General features: G+C 40.9%; 2 protein-coding genes across 6 annotated transcripts in view; one reads left to right on the top strand and one right to left on the bottom strand.

Moving 5' to 3' along the window:
- Nucleotides 1-12210, bottom strand: part of NSMCE2 (NSE2 (MMS21) homolog, SMC5-SMC6 complex SUMO ligase) — a 213477-nt gene extending 201267 nt beyond the window's left edge. For all 5 annotated transcript variants that reach the window (XM_080939389.1, XM_080939390.1, XM_080939391.1 and 2 more), the window contains exons 1-2: nucleotides 12092-12210; nucleotides 8542-8712 (exon numbers count right to left, since the gene is read on the bottom strand). In XM_080939389.1, the coding sequence (XP_080795515.1) occupies nucleotides 8542-8698 (157 nt within the window). In that variant the 5' untranslated portion in view covers nucleotides 8699-8712; nucleotides 12092-12210. The remainder of the gene's footprint in view (nucleotides 1-8541; nucleotides 8713-12091) is intronic.
- A 59-nt stretch (nucleotides 12211-12269) lies between these two features.
- The window catches only part of WASHC5 (WASH complex subunit 5), a 50014-nt gene continuing 38664 nt past the window's right edge, over nucleotides 12270-23619 (top strand). Inside the window, exons 1-6 of the mRNA XM_080939641.1 lie at nucleotides 12270-12408; nucleotides 17634-17939; nucleotides 18570-18715; nucleotides 19339-19423; nucleotides 20145-20245; nucleotides 22100-22292. Of these exons, the coding sequence (XP_080795767.1) occupies nucleotides 17754-17939; nucleotides 18570-18715; nucleotides 19339-19423; nucleotides 20145-20245; nucleotides 22100-22292 (711 nt within the window). The 5' untranslated portion in view covers nucleotides 12270-12408; nucleotides 17634-17753. The remainder of the gene's footprint in view (nucleotides 12409-17633; nucleotides 17940-18569; nucleotides 18716-19338; nucleotides 19424-20144; nucleotides 20246-22099; nucleotides 22293-23619) is intronic.

Genomic DNA, 23619 nt, shown 5'->3' with positions numbered 1-23619 from the left:
ATGCCTTAAATGCTTGACCGACTGAGTCACTCAATAGGCATTTATAGAGAACCTAAAACACATAAGTCCAGGGCTAGGCTCTGAGGCAGGAAGCACATGCCTCTACATGAATTCTACCCTCCAGCTACAGAACTGAGACCCTCTAAATACAAGAAAAGGCAGAGCAACAAAGGCTCGAATTTACATAAGGAAGCTTGAATATTGCTCGAGTTTACATAAGGAAGTCTGAATATTGCCTGTACTGTCTAATTTCCTAATCTTCCAAATCATTAACATGTGGACAAGTGCATGTAGGTATGAATGTGTGTGTGTACATACACACAGACCTCATGTGCATGTGGGTGTGAATATATGTATATGTATATATACACAAACACAGTGCCACACTAGTCTTTATTGTAGAGGACATGCACATCCATGTCATTATCTTGATTTAACTTTTACAATCACTTCAGAAATAATTATAATTTTGTCCTTTTATTAGGCAACCTCAGAGTACCCCAATAACATATACGTCCTCCAAAGAAGCATACCCTAATAAGACCACACCTCCTAATCTTTTCAAACAGTGCCACTCCCTGATTACCAAGCATTCCAATCTGTGCGCCTAAGAGAGACATTCTTATTGAAAGCACCACAAAGGCCATATTGGCAATAGAAGGTGGGGAGCACCTGACAATAGCCATGGAGCTTGGTTAGGACAGATACAGACAGTTCTATAGTACATAAATAGGCAGTATGAGTGACAGAAAGAAAAACAGAGCAGAAAGGGGAGTCAGGCAGTTCTGACAAGAGTAAGGTGAGGATTATGTTATAATCTTAAATTCTGAGGATTAAAAATACACCAAGCAAAACAATTAAGAGCATATTTTCAGAAAAAAATTGGGTGTTTGGGGGCTAGGGATGTACCACTGTTGCTTGAAGCTCTGGGCTTGATGACAGCAACACATAAAACTGGGCATAGTGATAAACACCAACTCAGAGACAAAGGACCAGAGGAACTGACAGGAGCTTCCTCTCCGCTAGCTAACTTTTACAGTGCTGAAACGGGCTATGTAAGCTGCTGGGGGAGAAGAGTTATCAGAAGCCCTGCTCAGTGGTAAACCCACATGCTAGGACAAGGTATGCCACTGGTGCAACAGCTCCAGGACTGTGATGGTAGGAGGCAACTGCACGCCGAGGACTGTACACCTGGTCAGAGTATAGCTAGCGAGGACCTATGCTTTGAGGGGAGAACGTACTACTACAGCTGCTTTGCTAGGTAGACATATTATCACACTCTTCTAAATATTTATCATTATACCTACACATTAGTGCTGCTCTCAATGTTGGCCAGAGAACACTGCCTATATCATGCCCTGCAAGGTCAGGCAACATCATGGAAGAAGGTGTGGCAAGAACATACGAGCTGGAGTGTGGGGTGCGATGCTTTGAAATGCTGTCTTCTGAACATGCAGCTGCTATACTCACAAAGCCACAGCACCTACAGTTACTGCACAAGCTCCATCTCCATATGAAGAGCTGCTGGCAACTGACGGCTGCCAACATAGGGTGACGTGGCCACTGGCAGGCTGCTCATGCCTCTGCAAACGGCAGCAACTGGGCTCTGGGTTTCATGGGGGTTTTTTTTGTTCTTATTTTAACAGAGAAGAAAAGTGTTGTGGGAGAGTGCCTAAAGAGTGGTACAAAGGAACTCAGGATAGATATAATCAAGACACACTGTATAGATGTATGAAATTGCCAAAGAATAAAAGATTAAAATAATTTTTTTTTCAAATTTACGCAACAAAAATCCTTACAAATCTTCAAAACATTGGTTGCTCAGGAACCAACAATGTATAAGTCTGAACACTGAAGCACTTCTATCAGTCAGGTCTGTCCCTGAAAAGGAAATCTGACAGCTGTCACTTAGCCAAGAAAAGATTTAGTCTCCTGCTATTTCAAGCTTAGACAGCGTAGGTCAGTGTAATGACATCAAAATGACCCAGCTGCTTCCCACAAGGACTAGATTCAACTGTATTTAAAAAATAGATTTATCTTTGTGTGTATGTGTGCCCAAGTATATAAAGATACACCACACCACGTGCATGCAGAAACTCTTGGACATCTGAAGAGGCACTGAAGTTTCAGACAGATGTGAGTGCTGGGAACTAAGCCCAGGTTCTCTGCAAAAACAGTAAATGCTCTTGGCTACTGAGCTCTTTCCAGTCTCTCTTTGTTGGCTCTGTCTCCTTTGTCTCCTCTCCTGCCCTCTCCTCTCCCCTCCCCTCTTGTCTCCTCCATCCATCCCCCACCCGGTCTCTGGTGTGAGAACAGTGTATACGTGGCAGGTTAAGAATTTCATGGGTTGGAAAGATGGCTCAGCTCTTCCAGAGGTCTTAAGTTCAATTCCCATGGTGGCTCACAACCATCTGTAATTCTAGCATGTCTAAAGACAGCTACAATGTACTAACATATATATAATAAGTAAATCTTTTTTAAAAAAAGGATTTCATTATCAGCTGTGGGAACTGTAGCTCAGTAGATAGAGTGGTTGTCTTGCAGTACAAAACTCGATGTTAATCTCCAGCACCAAATAAACAAGGCATGGTGGCTCATGCCTTCAATCCTAGCTCTAAGATGGAAGTAGGAAGAACAGAAATTCAAGTTCATCCTTGACTACATAATGAGTTTAAGGCAAGCATGGGCTACATATGACCCTGTCTCCAAAAATTAAATTAAAATAATTAATAGCTGCTTAATGTTATACTTTAGCCAGTTTGTTTGGTTCAGAATAGAAGAAATTATTCAGACACAGAAAAATACAAGATTTCTTTATTAGGACTTTTAGCTCAAGTGAGATGCAGAAACAGCTCTGAGCAAGAATAAGTCAAGCCAGTGTCTCCCCAAACAAAAAAAGGGGGTAGGGGTACCTAATAAAAGAAAAACTCTGCCCAACTCAATGTGAGTTCCTCCACACAAAAGATGATTCCAACTTTAGAATGTGAGGTCCTGTGTGTTCAAGGTCTAAGCTCAGGCGCAGAGTGTTCAGGGTCAACTCTGTGTATGGGGTAAGGCAAATGCCTATGAGGCCAACCAAGACTTACATGAGGGAAGCAGCTGCATTTTACCCACTAGGAGAATTTCATACGGTATGTTTTTATCACATATTTCTATTTTTCTGTTTTCTTTTAGACAGGGTCTTACTATATAGCCTTATATGGCCTAGAACTCTCTATATAAAATAGGCTGGCCTCAAATTCAGAGAAATTTGCCTGTCTACCTCCTGAGTGTTTGTACAACCAGAAAGCATTTATGACAAAATATAATGGTTCATTTTTCTATGCTCAAATCTGTACCACATTAATTTCTAATTCTGTGGCTTTAGAAACAGTATTTAACTTTTCTAAGCCAGACCTCTCTCATTCAAAAAGTTATGGTAGCTTTATCTCTACATCATGGGACTGCTGATGCAATCAAGTGAGAATCCAAGTAAAAACTTACTATAGCCAGCACACTGAAAGTCTAGCAAATCACTTATTGATCTTATCATTATGGCCATTATCATTAATACCATACTTGGACATAGATCAAAAAGAGTAACTATGATCTTTCTGCTCTGGAGCTTCAGAATCCTATGGAAACAGACAAAAATCAATAAATAAAATCAACCAAAGTATCTACCAACCTGATTATTTCATTCAAATACTATGCATTCCAGTTCAATCCATGTTCTCATAGTTAACAAGATTCTATCCTTTCTAATGTCTGGATGAATATATATTATACACATATACATATTCACTATATATATAGTATACATAATGCAATAAGTATCAGGTGATACTATGTTGTTTCAACCTGACAAGTTACAAGTAACCATCAAATGTGTAAAGTATGCATAAAATGGTTTGGATGTCGTACAGTGTAGGTCTGTAGCAAACCACATGATACCCCAAAAATATGTACTCTTATTTGCCAATTTTTAAAAGGAACTGAGAAAAAAAAGTCTCAAATTAAAACCTACATGAGGAACAATGTACAACAGACTATGACTTTTGTTTAGGGCTGTTATATAGACTTGAAAATTCCTGTGAAAATAGAAAGCTATACCAACAATTCAGAAATAAACCAAAAATTTCTTGAATTTTAGGTAACATTTTAATTGACAACATATGCTTTATATTTAATTATACTAAACCAAAATGTTCACTGATTTAAAAAACCAACCAGTCAATCAAAAGACTCTCCTGACAAACTTGTGATTGCCCGAGGTTTTGTGTCTGAAAAGACTCTGTCATGCCATCTACCTCTTGTTCATTAGTATCCAATGTCAGTTTCATAAGGCAGAGGTTCACAGGCTATGGCTTAGAAACCACAGGTCCACAAGTCAGAACCATGCTCATAATAATTTTAAGACGCATGTGAATGTATTTTAATCATGTGGAGAATTTGTACAAAATTTACAATTACACAAAATCCTTATAGGAAAATACTGGAAACGCATTAGCATAAAACACAGCAATGTCACCTAAGGTAACTAATATGAAAGTAACTGTGACATTCTTTCACAGAATGACCTCCGATGAACTACCAGCCTACTATATTTACTGTATCTTGACTGCTAGGTATATATGTCTTCATACTGTGTGGTCAGGTATTAAGTGTGGACATAAAACACGTCAATGCTGATGGCTGAAGAGGAATGGTGCTTTTGGTGTGCTATAGGCTAATCTACCTGTGTTTCCATGGTGCCTTTAATTGCAAAGAATAGCTAGAATAGGCAAACTAGGCTCACTGTACTGTGACCATTACTGAAAATGGAGACTGTGAGTCTGAACTGAAAGGACAACACCTAACAGCTTTGTTGCTAATAATAATTATTTTAAACAAAAATTCCAATCTTGAAGAATCAATCAACACCCTTATTGAGAGCTTGAGATTTTTTCATAAACTCACTAGTGATAGCAAATTACCTGTATCCCTGATGGAATTTTAATACATGTCTGTTTTCAAATTGAAACTGTAAACCCTGTGAAGGGTTTACTTAATACTCATCCATGTCCTTTTTAAATCAAAGCACTGAATTAGACACAGAATAGTTATTTGGTAAATGTCTATCAACTACTTTGGTATTAACTGAAGTATGAAGTGTGCTTTCATACAAATATACATTGAAAATTGGTACTCCAGACTACTCTTCACTCTGCATCTACCACGACTCTTCTGCTCACGTGTTTTTTCTATACAACTTAGTCATAATTTATCTTGTTTGCTTTTTTGAATTAAAAAACAAGTATCTGCTGCAAAATTAATTCAAATAAAAACAGATTTATTTGTGTGCATGAATGTTTTATCTACATCCATATATGTGTATGGCTGGTGCCCATGAAGGTTAGAAGAGAGGGTCAGATCTGAAACTGGAGTTATGGTTGCTTGTGAGTTACAATGTGGGTGCTGAGAATCAAATCTGGGTCCTGTACAAAAACAAAAGTTCTTATACACTAAGCCATTTCTCTAGCCCCCAAATAATTTTTAATCAACATTTAATAACCATGGCTCTAAGATTGGCAAGTTATAACCCAAACTGTTTTTTATAACCCCTGTTTTTGTAAATAAACGTTTTTAGAATACACTAATGCACTGGCTTTACACTGTAATATACTGTATTACAGTAAATAACATCCCTTCATGGGCTCTGCATCAGCTCCTGCTTCCTGACCTGTTTGAGTTCCAGTCCTGACTTCCTTTGGTGATGAACAGCGATATAGAAGTGTAAGCAACTTGCTTCTTGGCCGTGGTGTTTGTGCAGGAATGGAAACCCTGACTAAGGCATACACCATTCCCATTTATATTTGTTACTTGTCTATTATGACAAAACACCAAGACCAAGACAACTTATTGGCAAAAATGTACTGAGGACTCATTCCTCTAGAGGAATAATAGTCCACATGGCAGAATAAAAGAAAGTGGCAGGTGGCTGGAGCAAGAGCTGAGAGCACACATCTTGAACCACAAACAGAAAGCATACAGGGAGTGCACAAGTCTTTTGAAATTTCAAAGCCAAAGTCCAACTTCCTCCAACAAGGCCACATCTCTTAGCTTCCTAACAATTCTACCAAGTGAGGACCAAGTATTCAAATGAGCCTATGAAGGCCATTTTCATTCAGCCCTCCAAACCATCCACTTACGAACTGTCTACAATAGCGGACCTCATAGCTCATAAATATTTGAAAATATTTTCTATCTAGCCCATCATAAGATAAAACCAACAAGACCATGCTCCCAAGGGCTTTTCACTTAGCACATGCTCAGTAAATACTGGCTGGGTGGCTGCTGTATGGTGATGTGAACTTGTAAGCCACCATGTGGAAGAAGGGGTAAGAGGATAAGAGTTCATGGCCAGCCTCCCCCACAGAGGGAGTTCCAAGACAGACTTGGCAACAAAGAAACTCTTTGTCAAATGAAACAAAGCTGCAGAAACTATATTTTTATAGCAATACTATATTTCTTACTTAAGGCAAAATAAAGAATTCTGGCTAGGTGGTGGAGGTGCATACCTTTAATCCCAGCACTTGGGAAACAGAGGAAGGAGGAGCTCTGTGAATTTTAGGCCCGCCTTGTCTACAAAGTGAGGTCCAAGACAATCGGGGCTACACAGAGAAACCCTGTCTTGAAGAACCAGATGGGTGAATAGATAATTCTACAGTCAAAATATTTAGAAACTTTTAACTTAAATCTAGAAACTTTTTGATTTGATTCCAGCTTCCAGGGTTGTTGCTTAAGGTTCTATTATGACTTCAACAAAAGCCAAATAGCCATCATCACCAAGAACAGGTTCTAAATCAGATGAGGCAGGGTTAAGACACATAAAGACCATAGGTGACCGAAGACCATAGGCTTAGCCATGAATAAATAACTGGGATGGAGATGGTCATTTTGTCCAGAGTAATTACAACGCTGCAATGACTACTTTCAGACTATGTTACAATAGCCAGACCACAATGATTATAAGATAGACAACCAGGTCTTCCCAATTCCAATGATTTAATTAAAAAAAAAAAAAATCTCTCACTTGTGTGTACCCAGCCACTTCAGTTTTAGATAACTCCAGATGTAATCAAATTGATAACCAAGAATAGCAATCACAGCTACCCTTAACCAAGATTATCAATACTGGAATAGAGCCACCTGATCCACAAATTACTTGGCTTTACACCAAAACAAACTTCACCTCTCTTTAAAAAAAAATTGTTTGTTTTCTGTTGCTATGATAAATACCACAATCAAAAGCTACTCAGGAAGGAAAAGGGTTTATTTCATCTTACACGTTATAGTCCTATCAAGGGACACCAAAGCAGAAGCTAGAAGCAGAAACCAGGCAGTGAATAATGCTTACTGGCATGCTCTGTTACTTTTGCACTACAGCCCAGGCCTACCTGCCTACAGATGGTACCACCCACAATGGGCTGGGCCCTTCTACATTAGTTAGCAATTAAGAAAAAGCCTCAGAGACAAATCTGATCTGGACAATTCTTTAGTTGAGGCTGTATCTTCTAAGGTGAACCAAGTTTGTTTCAAGTTAACAGCTAAAGGAAGCCAACTGTGAAGGCAAAACTTAAACTGGCAACATAGTATCAATAAAGAAATGAGACTAGAATGACATTGAGGAAAAAAATAGTAATGACAGACAATGATTTTAAAACAACTACTAGAAACATGGCCCTTGTAATTGAGGAGGAAGGGGCCATCAAGATGCCTCAGGCAATAAAGCAGGCCTGATGATCTGTGTCTGATTCCCTAAAACCCACACAAAGGTGAAAGGAAAGAGTTGTTGTTTGAAGTAGTGTTGCAAGGCACGTGTGCACACATATACATCACACAGACACACACAGAGAGACTCGTACACCACACACACACACACACACACACACACACACACACACACACTTTTTTAAGAATGAAGAGGGAGGCTGAAAGACGTTTGGGGCATAAGAGCACATAGAGCCCTCACAACTGTAGCTGAAATCCTGAAAGGAAAGGAAACTGGAGAGAGGGTACTACGGGAACGAATAGTACAGAAATACTTCCAACTTGACATTAACTCTAACTCAAAAAAGCAAAGAACATTGTTCCCAATCTTGTGCTTGGAAAGTAAGAATTCATCAAAGCTGAATCCTTATTGTGGTTGAGGCTTTCCTTTGCTGGTATCCCTGGCATCTGTGGAGTCTATGTGCAGAGTAATCAAGCACGAACAAGATAGAGTTAACATAATGGAGAAGGATGTTGTCCCAACACATTTACAGACCTTCTGTTCACATGTATCACATACTTTAGATTGCATACTTTCAGTAAGGAAACATAAATTTCCAAGGCACTTCTGAGTGGAGGATAATTGCATTACAGGGCTATGAGATGTTACAGAATTAGGTGAGAAAATGTGTCCAGTGGAATTAAACAATTATCCCAAGAATGCTCAAAGGGCATCCTCACAGTAATACAACCATACTGTTACTTCAAAGTAGACACTGACACACACAAAATGTTTTAAGTATTACTTACTTTGAGTCTCCACAAGGTCCAAGGCAACACTAGAAACTGTGTCCATTCCAGAGCTGATACAGGACTGGAAGTTTTTTAAGGAGGAGAGAGCTGACTCTATACCACTGAAGGATATGTAATGAGTAGAACCTGAATTTGTACTGGAACGTCCTGGCATCTTGAAATTGTTACCTAAAATTTCAAACACAACAGTAAGAATTCAAAGTCAGAATAATTACTGTACAGGAAAAGAACAGAGCCATAACAGTCAAAAGTGACTGTACTCAATATCCAGTGCATTCAAAACTGTATGTGTGTTAATGCATGAAATACCCAAAGAACACCAAGGCACTGGACACCAAAAGCACATACTGTGACATGGGGAAGATAACGCTTTATTTTTTAAGGAGAATGCCCTCTTTATTGATGCTTCAACTCTACAAAACCCAGTTCTTAGAAGTTTAACACATATAGATTAAAAAAAGAGAGAAAAAATATATATAATATATATGAGCATTTTTAACTCTTAAAAAAGAAAAAAAAAAGGTTTCTGGTAGCCTCCCTGAATTCAAATAGATTTATACCTGTAGTTATCCTAGGTTAAGTAAAAACAAAACTTCTATGTAGACCTCTTGTTACAATGGTTTGTTTATCTATTATAATTGAAGTTATTTCTCTTATGTTAAACACTTCCTTATTTATACTTTTAAACATCAACTCTAAGCTTTGGACCCCTTGCCTATATTTGCTTAATTCAGAAAACTCCTGAAATTCAAACCATTGAAAGCAACTAGAAAAGTGCAGAGCTCGAAATGGTTCTAAAACAGACAATCAGACTGTTGTTAAAGTTGTGTGACACCATAAAGGAAAATGGATTTTTGGAATCAGAGAGATATAACATGAACCCAGGCTCATGAGACCACAAGCTCACTGGCAAGTCCTTCAGAACCTCTTTGGGAAGAAAGAAGCCATACTCTCGGTGCGGTCTAGATTCTGGTCCACAGTCTGCATTAGGCTCCTTCTCTTTCCCTTTCAGGAGCAGAGAGCCATGCCGGATCTCCAGTACTTCTTCCTCTCATGATACCAGCTTTATTGCACACCTGGGCTGCTACTGCAGTTTCTCTAGTATTGCTTTAGGTTAGAGATGTTCATTTTATCCACAAATACATATTGAATGTCTTACCATGTAAAGTATTAGGCTCATGAAAAACCACAGGATAGAAAAGGGCTAAGGCAACTTCTCTGAGCAACTTCTCACAAAAAACTCTCATATCCCAGGCAGTATTCTAAGTACCAGAAATATTCAGCCTCTGCTCCCCAGGAGCTCAGTAGTTGGTAGGAACTGGACATGCAAATATATCATTGAAGCAACATAGATTACTTGTAAAATGAAGGGGCTGATGAGATGTCTGACTCAGCCCTCAACATGAGGAAAAGGCGTATAAAAATACACAGCAACAGTACAAAAGAGCATACAACTCTCCAGGCAGCTACTTCTTGATTACAGAAAATGGGACCTTTTCTTCTTTTGCTGTTCTGATCTGATAGGGTCTCACTAGGTAGCCCACACTGGCCTCAAAATCATGGTGACCTTCGTACCACTCAAATGCTGAGACTACAGGATGACCCGCCCACCAAACCTAATTTAGAAATACTACAGACTCCTCACATTTCCTCATCCATTTGCACTAAAAACCTTCATTGCTATTTCACTGAGAAATCATCCCTCCTCACCCACCGGCCTCAGTTCCTGTGTTCTACTTTCTTCTCAGGCTGAATGAACTACCGGTGCCCACTGAGACCCTCCACTCCATAGTAGATCTTTCCTTCTCTCAGTATTCCTCCCTGATCTCCTCCATCAGCAGCTTTACCCCCACCCACACCACTCTCCAGTCCTCACCAGGGAGTCAGCCAGGCTCTCGCCTCTCTCATTTCATGGGACCAGCCTCAAGGCCACTGCTGCAGTCTTTATGCCTTCCTTTGGGAACAACATTTCTGTTTGTGTTCCTTCAGACTCAGCTCTTTCCATCTCTTCCAAGTGAGCTGTCTAGAGCCCCAATTCCCAACTGCTAGTCCTCCTACACCCTCATGGGTACATACTCTTCATTTCACCTCCCCCAATCTCATCTGTCTGCTTAGGTCTAAATGTTTGGGTCCTCATCCCCACTTTACATACTAAAATCCTAATGTCCAAAGCGGTGGTTTTAAAAGATACGGCCTTTTGAGAGGTGACTAGATCCACCCCCTCAAAATGGATGCTCTCTTGCTTTTCTGCCACACAAGAAAACAGTAAGCACACCAGACACTGAATCCAATGGTAAGTTGACCTCGGAATTCTCAGCCTCTATGACCAAAAGATGCTTTTAAAACTACTCGAATATAGTATTTTGTTTATGGACATTTGAACATTCTAACACTATTCCTTGGAGCTTAGTTTAACCTAGGGTTTGGAGGGGAACTAGGGTTCTCCCCCAGGGAACATTTAACATCATGTGCACACATTTTTTTACTGTGGCACTGGAGGGGAAGGGGTCCACAGACTAGAATCTATGCAGTAGAGGCCAGACACTGATAAAATTCTAGAAAATACAGTACAGTTTCTCACTACAAAAAAATCATCTAAAGACAAAAGGTAATCATCGAATTGGTTAAGAAACACTAATTTAAACCAACCTCTTCTTGGATCCTCTTCCCAGTCACATTGATCTTTTTGTTCCCAGTACCTAGAGCCTCCAAGATAATCTACAACAAAGTTGTGCATTTCCTGAACTCTCACAAAGCTATTGGACTCAGCACACTATTTGGCTTCCCTTACAGTCCTGAAAGAGTGGCTGTCAGTTAGGCCATATCTAATGTAAATAGAAAAACACTGCTTCACGTGCTTCTGCATAGCATTTCGGTAGGCACAGAGCAAACAAACAAAAACTTAGACCTCCTTTAAACCCAAGCTATTCTCATACAACTCCAACAGAGTCTCCTTTTTCAGCTCGCCAACACAGACACAGCCTTCTCTCTGAAGCTTTCCCATAACTATAGCTCCTTCGCTTTCACGCGCCTTCTCAGTTCCTAACATCTCTACTCTATAACTTAACGCGACTAATTGCTGACATCTGCCATTTCTTTATGCAGGGACCTTCTTAAACAGGAACATACAGTAGGAGATATAAAACATCTCCTCACGAAAATTAAATGATCATGACGAATTTGTTAAGTTACCAAATTAACAATAAAAACTACTACCATTTCCGGATCACAATCAGTATGCCCATGCCCAATAAGGTTGCCCCTACCCCACTTCCCCCCTTTTTTTCACACCGAGGCTACCACCTACCTCCATCTGCAGAAGTGAAATGGCACCTATGGCCTTGAGTACATCTGAGCTACCTGTTCATGCCTCTGTTTTTAAAGTCAGTTCAAAACAGGTTTTGGGGGCGGGGTGTTGTTTGTTTGTTTAATCGAGAAGAGGCAACCGTGAGCATAACCTGCCTCCGTCTAATTGCTGCGGGAGAAGAGGGCAGAGGGAGAAGACAACGCTCCCCAGACCCACATCGCCGATCCTCCTGGATCTTACCTGGCTGTCCCACCTGGCTCAGCGATCTCTAGCCGAACGTCGCACGCCCAGACCCCAATTCCTTTCCCTAGCCTACTTCTCCAGAGGCTGAAACGCCCCGCTCGCGCTCTACGTCATCACGTGGCGCCCGCGAGCGATCACATGATGCGCGGCCCCGGGCCACCGCCCCTCGGTCACGTGAGAGGCTGGGGCAGCTAGGACTGAAACCAGGGTCGGGGCAGCTGACTCCCTGCAATCTGGGACTCTGTGAAATCCCTGGTGCGGGAGAGGGGGACCCGGGTACCCAGTCCACGCGGCCAGTGTCAGACGGCTGACAGGTGAGTCGGAGGCGGGCCTTCGGGTTCGCGGCCCTTCCCTTCCTGCGTTGCCCACGTCCGGTACTGTCCCGGGAGCCACCGGAAAAAACCTAGGGCTTGCAGAGTTGGGGTTGCATGCCTGATGTTTACTTATGCCTTCATGGAAATCGCTCTTGCACTCTTTGAAATTTTAGAAGTGATGCTTATATACTTGATCCATAGCTGAGCTTGCAAGTTTCTCGGAGCGATGCCTTGCTAATGTAGCTGATCTTTCATTTACTCTCCAGAAAATCAAGTAGTCACTGACGTGAGGGTGGGTAACGGGGTTAAATAAAAGTCCTGCCATGCACTGTGAGTTTGTGTAAGTCATTCCTCTATACCCTAGACCCCCTCGCTCACGTGAGACATGGTTCTATAGTCCTTGTATTGCGGGCAGGTGTTTCCACTGGGTCCTGATTCTTCTATGATAGGAAAATTAAAAGTTGGACTCAATAAAAGTTGGACTCTTGATTTGTATATAGATTAGGAATAGTGAAGGAGTTTTATTGCCTCCGTCTACAACCAGGGACACTTTCCTTAAATTAGCTGTTCTCAACTTGTGGGTCCCATGACCCCTTTGGCAAACCTGTTTCCATAAACGTTTACATTATGATTCTTAATAGTAGCAAAAGTACAGTTACTAAGTAGCAACGAAAATAATTTTATGCTCAGGGTCACCACAACATGTATTAAAAGATCAGTCTTAGATGTTGTTAATGAATCAGTGCTGGAGAGATGGCTCAACTGCTGAGACTTACTGTTCAGTGGACTTCAGAGGTTCAATTCCAAGTACTCATATGGTGATTCACAACTGTCTCTAAACTAGTTCTGGTTATATCTACTACATCATAGTGCAAGTAGATGTGGTAATGTAGCTAATTGATTTATTCTTTCATTTGATATTGTTCAGTTGTTCATTTGATATTGATATTCTTCAAAAATGTAGCAAGACTCTTTCATTGCGAGCAATTTGTTTTAAACTCTGTGTTCTTCATGAGATAGGACAGATTGCAAGCAATGATATTTCACTAAAGAGGAAATTTGCAATTGGTGTTTTCTTTTATGTTAAAAAAATTGTTAAAACACTTGTTTTGATGCAGGTTTAGATAAGTCAATCGCCTTAGTTAAAGGCCCATGAGTTTGTGAAAGATTGCTAAATATGTTTGATTGTTTTCTTATGCCATTTTAGAGTAATCAGTCTCTTGTTTGTTTACCTAGAAGCCCATTATGAAGCTTTAGCTAGCCTGGGGCTCATTATGTACACAAGGGTGGCCTCAAACTCATAAGAATCTGCTTGCCTCTGTCTTTGGAGTGCTGGGATTAAAGGAGTTTGGTACCCAGCCTTGAAGTATGATCTTCAGGGTCAAGAGGTTAACAAGTCTTGATTTACATCATTATCTCAAGCCTGATCTTTCCTGAATGTGTACATGTAGGTGCTTGGTCTGTCTATCTGTCCCATGGGAGAGATGGGGATGAAGGTAGGTTATCACTGCTTTGCTGTAAGCTGTGTCCTCCAGAATCTAACTTTCTGCACTATTGTATGTATAACTAGGCAGCAGTTACGCCTCCTAATCATACCTTGGCTCTTGTTTTGTGGGGGTCTAGTTTTATTCTAACCTTGGGTGAGGTTGGTCTTAAGTGGAGTTCAATGTGTCATAATTTTACCCATCATGGATTCTTTTACTCCTTTCCTTCTCTCATTTCCCATGCTGGGACATATCAGTGCAGGAAAATGGAATTGTCTGAAAGCTCACCTTGTTACTTACTTAGCAGTGTAGTTTAAGAAGCAGATATCACTGAGAATACTAAAATCACTTGTTAAGAATGTATGCCATAATGTGTGTTACTGAGATTCCTAGTGAAAGAGTTCCAGAGAGCTCTAGTGACCTCGCAGCATCCTTTGCTTGCAGACTGGATCCAGACCACCTCCAGTAGCCCAATGTCTGCACCTTGTTCACTCTGCTTCAGATATCCTGGGCACCCTACTGTTCCTTTGCACCGTCTTTACTTTTCTGTTGTTCTGGAGAGATGGCATGACAACTTGTAGAAGAAAGAATTTATTTGGGGTTTATGGTTTCAGAGGGTGAGTCCATGATCACTGTGGCAGAGAGCATGACAGTAGGCAGGCATGGTGCTAGAGCAGGGCCTGAGAACTTACATCCTGATCCACAAGCACGAGGCAGGGAAAGAGAGTGCTAACTGGGTGTGTGGCGTTTTTAAACCTCAAACTTAGAACTGCCCGCCCCAGTGGCACAAAGGGCCACACTTTTTAATCATTCCCAAACAGCTCCACCACCTGGGACCAAGAATTCAAATCAATGGTGTCATCAGCCTTTCTATGTTCTAATTTTGCCTTCAGTGAAGGCCTCATTATTAAATTATTCATCTGTTTGTGAAAGTAGAAGTTATCATTGGCATTTTCCGGAACATTTTATTGATTCTTTGTTAATTTCACATCATGCATTCCAGTCCGACTCATCTCCTCAACCTCTCATATGTGTCTTTTGTTCTTACAGCCCCACCTCCAAACACACACACACACACACACACACACACCCCACACAGCATAGAATAGAAAAACATCTCACTGTGGAAGCTGTGGTGTGTCACAGTGTATTCCACAGTGTATCCCCTCTGTCCACACATCTTCACTTGCATTTGTTCACTGCAGTAAGTCATTGGTCTGCTTTGAGGTCTTTGATTTCTGTGACATCATCACTATTGAATTCTCACTGGAACTCCTCGAAGTTATTCTGATACCTGTGGTCACTGGCAAAATTTTAATGAGGTTCTTCACTCAGAAACCCCAGAAGTATCAAATACATTCAGTTTTTTATTTTATTCATTATCTCCTTAATTGTTGATATCAACACAAAGGTAAATACAGATTTGAGGACCAGTAGACTCTCCTGATGCTGAAAATGCAGCTGGCTGCCTAGAAGGCAATCAGTGATGATGTAACTAAATGGGTTACAGTTTGTGACTCACCCCTTTGCATTCCTTGCCCATCGTTCCGTTAGGTTCTTGCTTTCTTGATCTACTTTGAAGAGCTTTTGAAGATTTCTGACTCAATAATCCTCCTGTCCACCTTCTGCATTTCAAATCTGACTTCCAAATTACTTGTCATAGAACAGGTTTTAATTGTTATATTCTAAAATGTCTTTTTTTATAGCTTGTGGGTGACTTTCTCAGACTCTAACTTCCTAGAACTTGGACTTACCAAATACCATCCAGCATTATCTGAGCGATCTCCTAACAGTAGTCAGTATAGGGCCCAGACTGTCAAGTGAGTGGATCTAGACCACACTCTCAAGCACTCCATTTTACGGCTCTTTTCTCTGGGACTTTCTGCTCAGCTTACTGCAGGCTACTCATAGGGACAGAGGTCAGTTCTTACAGTCTTCATACTGACTCACTTTCCATGCAGATTCACATCATTAACCTCCTATATATTGACTGCAGATTTCCTCAAGACCAGTGTGGTGGTTTGAATAAAAGTGACCCCCATAGGCACATAGAGGGTGGCATTGTTAGGAAGTGTGGCCTTGTTGCAGGAAGTATGTCACTGCAGGCAGGCTTGGATGTTTCAGAAGCTTGATCTGTCTCTTCCTGCTGCCTGCAAATCCAGATGTAAAACTATCAGCTACCTCTTCTCTGCAGCACCATGCCTGCCTGTGTGTTGCCATGTTTCTTGCCATGGTAGCGGACTAAACCTCTAAGGTGTAAACCAGCTCCAGTTAAATGTTTTCCTTTATAAGAATTGCCATGGTCATAGAGTCTCTTCCCAGAAATAGAAACTCTGAGACAGCTAATCAACCTCCACTCTTTAATGTTTCTGGCTTCACGTCAAAATTATCTTGTAGACTTTTTATAAAAAAGATGTTTAAGGCTGCCTTCACCCTACACTTGCACAAACACTGAGATTCTTCGTGATTGTGTTACAGCACCAGACTTGTGAACCACTGTACTAGTAGGTGGGTTGTGTAAATATCTTTACCTCTAGGGCTAGAGTGATGGCTCAGTGGTTACAAGCACTAGACTATTCTGCAAAAGGTCCTGAGTTCAATTCCCAGAAACTACATTGTGGCTCACAACCATGTATAATAGAATCTGATTCCTTCTTCTCATGAGCATGAAGATGGAGCACTTATGCATAAAATATTTGAATAAGTAAATCTTTAAAGGAAATCTTCATTGCCATCATTGCAAAGAGGTGCTCAGAACAGAGTGCTTGGGTAAGAAGTCCTTGCCTTCAAGAACTTTCAGAAGAATGACCTGTTATCTACAGTTGCAATAGTTTATATGCTGGGTGACAAATTTGTTTACTGGAATAAAAGAGAAATGAGTACATAATTCTACTTACATTCCAGGTGCTTATGTGCTGAATTAGTATTTTTAGACCAACTTGGTTTAGTACTGATAAAACATCACCACAGACTATAGAAACTGGTGTCTAACGTTTTATTTGATTACTTCTTTATGCATATATGTGTGCACATCTGTATGTATGTTTCAGGGGTAGACACTACCCTTGGAAGCCAGAAGTTGGCATTGTGTCCCCTGGAGCTGGAGTTACAGGTGTGAGCCTGTGTAGGTGCTAGGGACTCTGCAAGAACAGTACGCGATGTGGAGCCATCTCTCCAGCCCACGAAATTTTAAAAGGAATGGTGGACATTGGATAAATGCCTTGAAATATGTGCAGGGGTGTGTTTTTGACTTGTCGTGTTTGCGATTACTTATGAACATATCAAATAGTAGTATGTGTTTGTGCACTTAGGTTATACAGAGCTGCATGTACCGGGTAGCCCCAGCTCTGGCTCATTTTTTATGAGAAACATGCAAAGGGCTGAGAAGGAGGCCAAGAGTGTGTTCTAGCAAAGGTCCTTGAGGTGGCTAATCATTATCCACATTTAACTGGCTTTGGACTCACCCAGGAGACACAACCTGGAGGTCTGCCTTTAGGGGTGCTTGCAGAAAGGTTTAACTGAGAAACTGGAATATGAATGAGATCATTCCACAGTCAGGGGTTCCAAAACTAAAGAAAACAGTAGTGGCCAAAGCAACACTCACCTCTCCCTGAATATTGGGGAATAGATACCTTCCTTGTACCGGAACTCACTGGTATGACTCTCATGAGCTATATATGTATTTCAAAAGAACATACACGTGTTTCTCTAAAAATTATTAACTTCTCTTTTTTCATACAGGTTTTTTGATGGAGCAGACATTTGTGCTACAGATCTGGCTTCACGTCATGGTCCACAGACCCCAGCTCTGAAGTCAGTCAGTCCCACCCTTCAGGTGTGGAATAGCCAGTCACTCTGACGATGTTGGACTTCCTGGCTGAGAATAATCTCTGTGGCCAAGCAATCCTGAGGATTGTTTCCTGTGGCAACGCCATCATTGCGGAGGTGCTGCGGCTCTCTGAGTTTATTCCTGCTGTATTCCTGCTGAAAGACCGGGCTGACCAGCAGAGATATGGAGACATCATCTTTGACTTCAGCTACTTTAAGGTGCTTTCCCTGTGGCCTCGGTAGTTCCTGGCCTTGGTATTCTCATCCTTTTTACAAGGAGCTTTTCTCTGGGAGCCATGAGGCTTGAAGTGGCCCAGTAATTATAGTGTTTAAAAGACAGCTTTTCAACCAAATTAACATGAAGTCCTAACTTGAAAATAAAGATGCGGGGACTGGAGAGATGGCTCAGCAGTGAAGAGAACTGCTCTTCCAGGGGATCTTGGTTCAATTCCCAGCACCCACGTCACAGCTCACAACTGTCTTTTAACTCAGAGATCTGACAGCCTCACACAGACATGTGTGCAAACAAAAACATACCAATGTGCATAAAAAGAAAATAATTTTAAAACAGAAAATAAAGAGGAGGAAAGGTAGTACTGTATAAAAAGTCCTGGTGGAATATAAACCAATTAAAGAAAACAACCTATAAATGCTATGCCTTCTATTTTAAAAACACATTTAAAAGTGTGCTAAGTTTGGTTGAGATTCTCCCAGAGGGATTTTGGTTTTAGGCTTTCATTACCATCTTACTATTTAAGAACCACAGAGCACAATTTTAAGATACCCTGAACATGTTTCCAGCAGATACACCATTACTGACTTTTAACACAGGTGTGTTTTCCTTCTCAGGGCCCAGAGTTCTGGGAAAGCAAACTGGAAGCCAAACCTGAGCTACAAGATCTAGATGAAGAATTTCGGGAAAACAACATAGAAATCGTGACCAGATTTTATTTAGCCTTTCAAAGTGTGCATAAATACATTGTAGACTTAAACAGGTATGGATGAGTTTTGTAACAGCTTACTCTGGTAAAATGGCAGAGAAGGGACCCAGCAGAACATGTCTGCCTTTCTCAGTTCTGAAGTTAACTCACCACTGCTGTGCACTGCTATAGCTTCATTGCAGTCTCCCATTCCTGTGAAGGGCCAGAATAAACTTCCTTGACTCTGTCATGCAGCCTTAAGTCCTTCCGTTTGTGATCCTACTCTAACACTTTAGATGGAAAGTTAATTTATAAACTGATATTTTTGTTTTGTTATGTTGTACTGTTTTGCGATAGGCTTTCACTGTGTTGCACAGACTAGTGTGGAATTTACAATCCCTCTGCCTCTGCCTCTGGAATAAGTGGGAAGACAAACTTGTTCCTCCATGCCAGGCTTGCTCATATGAGCACTTAAGAGTTTACCAATTCATTGGGCTTTAGCCATTGCTTTCCGTTCCTATGCCATTGCTTCTGAGCACCTTCTGTTTTGTAATTCAGGAGGAATTCCTTTGATTTGGACCAGTCATTAAGTGTGAACCTGTGGCCCAAATCACCATGAATTACAGGAGATAAGACAAACTTTTCTCCCTCAAAGATGTTACATCTGCTTATGTTGACACTTGGCATTTCACTTCTAGATACCTCGATGATCTCAATGAAGGAGTTTATATTCAGCAAACCTTAGAAACTGTGCTTCTCAATGAGGATGGAAAACAACTTCTAGTAAGTAATAGTGACCATAAAGAACGTATTCAAGAATATGAAACAGCTGGGTATTGGTGGCACTTGACATTAATGCCAGCACGTGGAAGGCAGAGGCAAGTGGATCTCTGAGTTTGAGACCAGCCTGATCTACACAGCAAGTTCCAGGACTGCCAGAGCTAAACAATAGAGAGACTTTGTTTCAGTAGTAAAATAATAATAGTCAACATCAATGTATACAGTACCATTCCTCAAAGGAAAAAAAAATAGCCTGAGTTTCAAATGTGTATTAAATGAATTTACTAATGAAGAGAGGGTCATGTTGGGTTATGATCTTCCTCTGTATAAGAAGTCCATCTTTTATTTGCATCTGAGGCATCAAACTGGTACCTCGTATATGTCAACCATTTAAGAATGTCTGTTAGAGCCAGTGTGGTGACCATGTCTATAATCCCAGCACTTTGGAGGTAGAGCTAAGAAGAGTAGTTCTAGGTCATCCTTATACATAGAATCGAGATTCTATTCTGGTATCTCAAACAAAATTATCACTGTGAATTAAGTTTTATTTGAGTTAATTTTTTAAAGCCTGTTCTGCACAATATAGTTAAGAGCTCTTTGCAGAAACACATACATTTACCTTGAAATCTAAATGCAGCTTTCAGTAGGAATGTGACCGGAGTGAATTTCACTCCTTGCTGACAGGTAGTCTTGTGAGTTTGGCCTGTGTCCTTTTTCTTCATAGTGTGAAGCCCTATACTTATACGGAGTTATGCTGCTTGTCATCGACCAGAAGATTGAGGGAGAAGTCAGAGAGCGAATGCTGGTTTCTTACTATCGATACAGGTATCCTGGCCTAGCCTGTACACCCACAAAATGCTGCTGTGGATGAAGTGTATTGCATGCTCCTGTCCTATTCCGAGTAGCGGTGGCTATGGTGAAGGATGCTAAGATCTTCTGAAGCCCGGAAAGAATATAGCTATTACCTGTTTATGTGTTCTCATTAACAGATTACATTTCATAAAAACCATATACTACATATGAAATGCTGTATCTAAGACTTGACAGTGGCCATGGCGATGATGAGGTTGCTTACAAAACAGGAGTCTGAACTTGGGATGTTTTAAGTTGAGGACAGATTAAAGAATTTACAAGTTCTTAACAAATGTCCTTTTGCTTTGGAAGTTTTCTTTTAGTTTTCAAAAAGACCCCTTGGCACATAAAACCTAAGGAGCTTTCTGTGACATCCTGATGTGGATGGCTGAAAGCGGTCCTTCTGGATTAGGCTGAAAGTGAACCCCCCCATACATGTATAGACACAGAAATAACATTGCAGGTCTTGTGTTACCTAAGTCTGGCAGAACTATGTGGCTGCAGGAGGCAGAGTCACAAGGAGCCACTTTGCCAGCTTTTTAATTTAGCACCTCCCATTCAATATTTCAGTCTTTTGAAGAAATGTGTTCAAAAAATAGATGGGACTTGAGATGTGGCTTAGCAATGGTTAAGAGTGTTTGCAAACTAATAGAAGACCCAAGTTCATTTCCCAGCCACCTGTCATTCTAGCTCCAGGGGATCCAGTACCCTCTTTGACCTTTACAATCACCTGCACACATGTGGACGTAACACAGGCACACACACACACACACACACACACAAATAATACAGTTAAGTCTAAAAAGAAACCCAAGTTGTGTTAAGTACAAAGTATATATACAAGGGAAACAAACAACCCTGAATAAAATTAAATGTATTGTACTGTCCGCTACACCTGCTAGCACCTCAAGCTGCTCATCTCGCCTGTTTCTTTATCACTATCGTTTCTGAAGGAATTGCCCACTGTTGCAGGTGAGTCCATTTGTCCACTTACTGCCCTGCATATGTGTAATGTGAGGAAGAAGAAAAGCGTTTACTTCTAGACCTTAGCTTTGAAAACTCGGACTTTGTCCCCTGGGATGTGAGCTCCACTGTCAATGAAGCACCCTTGGAACTCAGTGGTAGTGAAGGAGACCCTGAAATAAGGTATAAGGTTAGGTGTCCCAGATTTACTAGATCTCTATAGCTTACAGAGTGAAAGCCACATTAACATAATTTAAAATTCTAATTTGTAAAATATTAGCTGAGTTTCATATTCTTTATTCATAATTCTAAAATCTAAGAAACCTATAACTGCATAGCCTTGGGTGGGCTGATGCACACCTGTGATCTCAACACTTGGGAGGCAGAGGCAAGAGGACTGCTAGTGTTTGAGGCTATTCTGGGCTACATAGTCGGACCCTGTCTCAAGAAATCCAGGTATACACACACACACAATCTATACACACAATACATGCACATACACCTTTACACATGTTTTCTGCATAACTCATTGGACAGACCTGCATGTGAAATCATCTGGAGTCAAGACCTACCCAGACCAGATGTGGGCTTTCTGTCATCTTCATTTATCTTACTAATTTAAGATAATTTTACCTTATTTATTAATATCCATCGACCTTGAGACACCAACTCAAACCCTGATATTGTCTTGTGCAGTGTATTCCAAACATGGTATTGCTTGTTTCTATATTGGAAAGTGTTGTGAGACAGGTATAGCTCCAAGGACTTGGAGAGTGGGTTTGAGAGCCCATATGTTCCCTTCATGCTTGTTTGTAATGTGCGACTTCTTTGATTCTTTTGTCTCCCCTTGTGAACTTGACTCAGTGCTGCTCGATCCTCTGCTGACTCAAATATGGATGATATTTGTAAGCTACTGCGAAGCACAGGCTATTCCAGCCAGCCAGGAGCCAAAAGACCACCCAGCTATCCTGAGAGCTATTTCCAGAGAGTGCCTATCAACCAGACCTTCATCAGCATGGTCATCGGACGCCTGAGATCTGATGACATTTACAACCAGGTAGGAATCAGAGGGCCTTAATAACTTAAAAGACAGAATTTGCCTTTTTCCCCAGTTACTCTTTTTCTTTTTTCTTCCCTCCAGTGAGTCAAACAACAGGTAGAAACTATTCTTCAAAAGCTTTTGAATAGTGCTACACGGTCAGGGAAAGGAGCTATGAAGTTTGGGCGGATCAGAGGTTTCAGAGAGGAGATAGGATGTTAGCTCTTAGAGAGAAGGTGCATTCTTTTAAGTTATCTGTTCAAGAAACAGTTACTGAGAATGTGCATGATGTGTTCATTCATGAGCTAAGTGCTGGGGATTCATCACCAAAGAAGGAAGGTCTGCGCACCTGGAAAGACCATGCCGCATTTTAAAATTAACTCACATTCCTCATCAGTGTGGGCATCGCTAAGAAAAGCCCAAAGAGCATATCTGTGGCTTCTCTTCGGGTTGTGGAACTCTAATGACAGGGCTCACCATGTGACTTCATTCTGGGGGCAGAGCTGGGGGAACATGATTTCATATATATCTCTATCACTATAAGCTAGGATGTCAATGTCATAGAGCAAACCTGCCCTGGATCAGTTCGTGGCGACCAGTTCCTTTTTGTAAGATTATATTAAGTATAAGACTTTTGGATTCTTGGGATTTTTTTTTTAAATATTCAGAATCAGATACTATATGCAGACACGGGGGCTTTTTAATTTTTGTTGCCATTAGCTGAGAATTCAGTCTAAATCAGCTCCCAGGAGATTTGTTTACATACCGTTTTCTCTGTTGCACATGACAACCATGCAGAGTGGATATCACTATCTCTCTGTTATTGTGGAGGAAGCTAAGACTTGGACACCTTCAGCAGTCCTTTCTAAGTCACACCCTTAACAGCAGAGCCATGATTTGAATTTGGATGTGCATGAAATCAGAGCCTAGGCTGTTTGTCACCAACCCTCATCCTGCACCTCTCTTTCCTACTCAGTACATAATCTGATTCTTTACTGTTTCTTCTTCCCTCCTGACCTTCATTAACAGAGGGTTATGTTGTGTTTGTTCTGTGCATCACCTGCTCTGTCCTGCATTTCTCCACACATCCCTAGTTCTTGGTGTTTGGAAAAGGGCCTGAAAAATAATTTCTGCAAAATTTGAACTTTAGGAGACAGTTTCATCCAGCTAAGACAATCTGGGGAGAAAAGATTTGGGCAAACACATGTGGAGAAAGAAATAGGGTACACAGGCATGTACAGAAAATCAGGGATGAGATGAGTTGTGCACATTCTGATGGAGCCACACCCACACCACACAACAGCTGAGAACCTCAATGATTCTGTGTAGAGGACAGGCAGAGGGG

Source organism: Micromys minutus (genome assembly GCF_963924665.1).
Source record: "Micromys minutus genome assembly, chromosome: 27".
In the NCBI taxonomy this organism is placed as follows: domain Eukaryota; kingdom Metazoa; phylum Chordata; class Mammalia; order Rodentia; family Muridae; genus Micromys; species Micromys minutus.
This window is presented reverse-complemented; position numbering and strand designations above follow the sequence as displayed.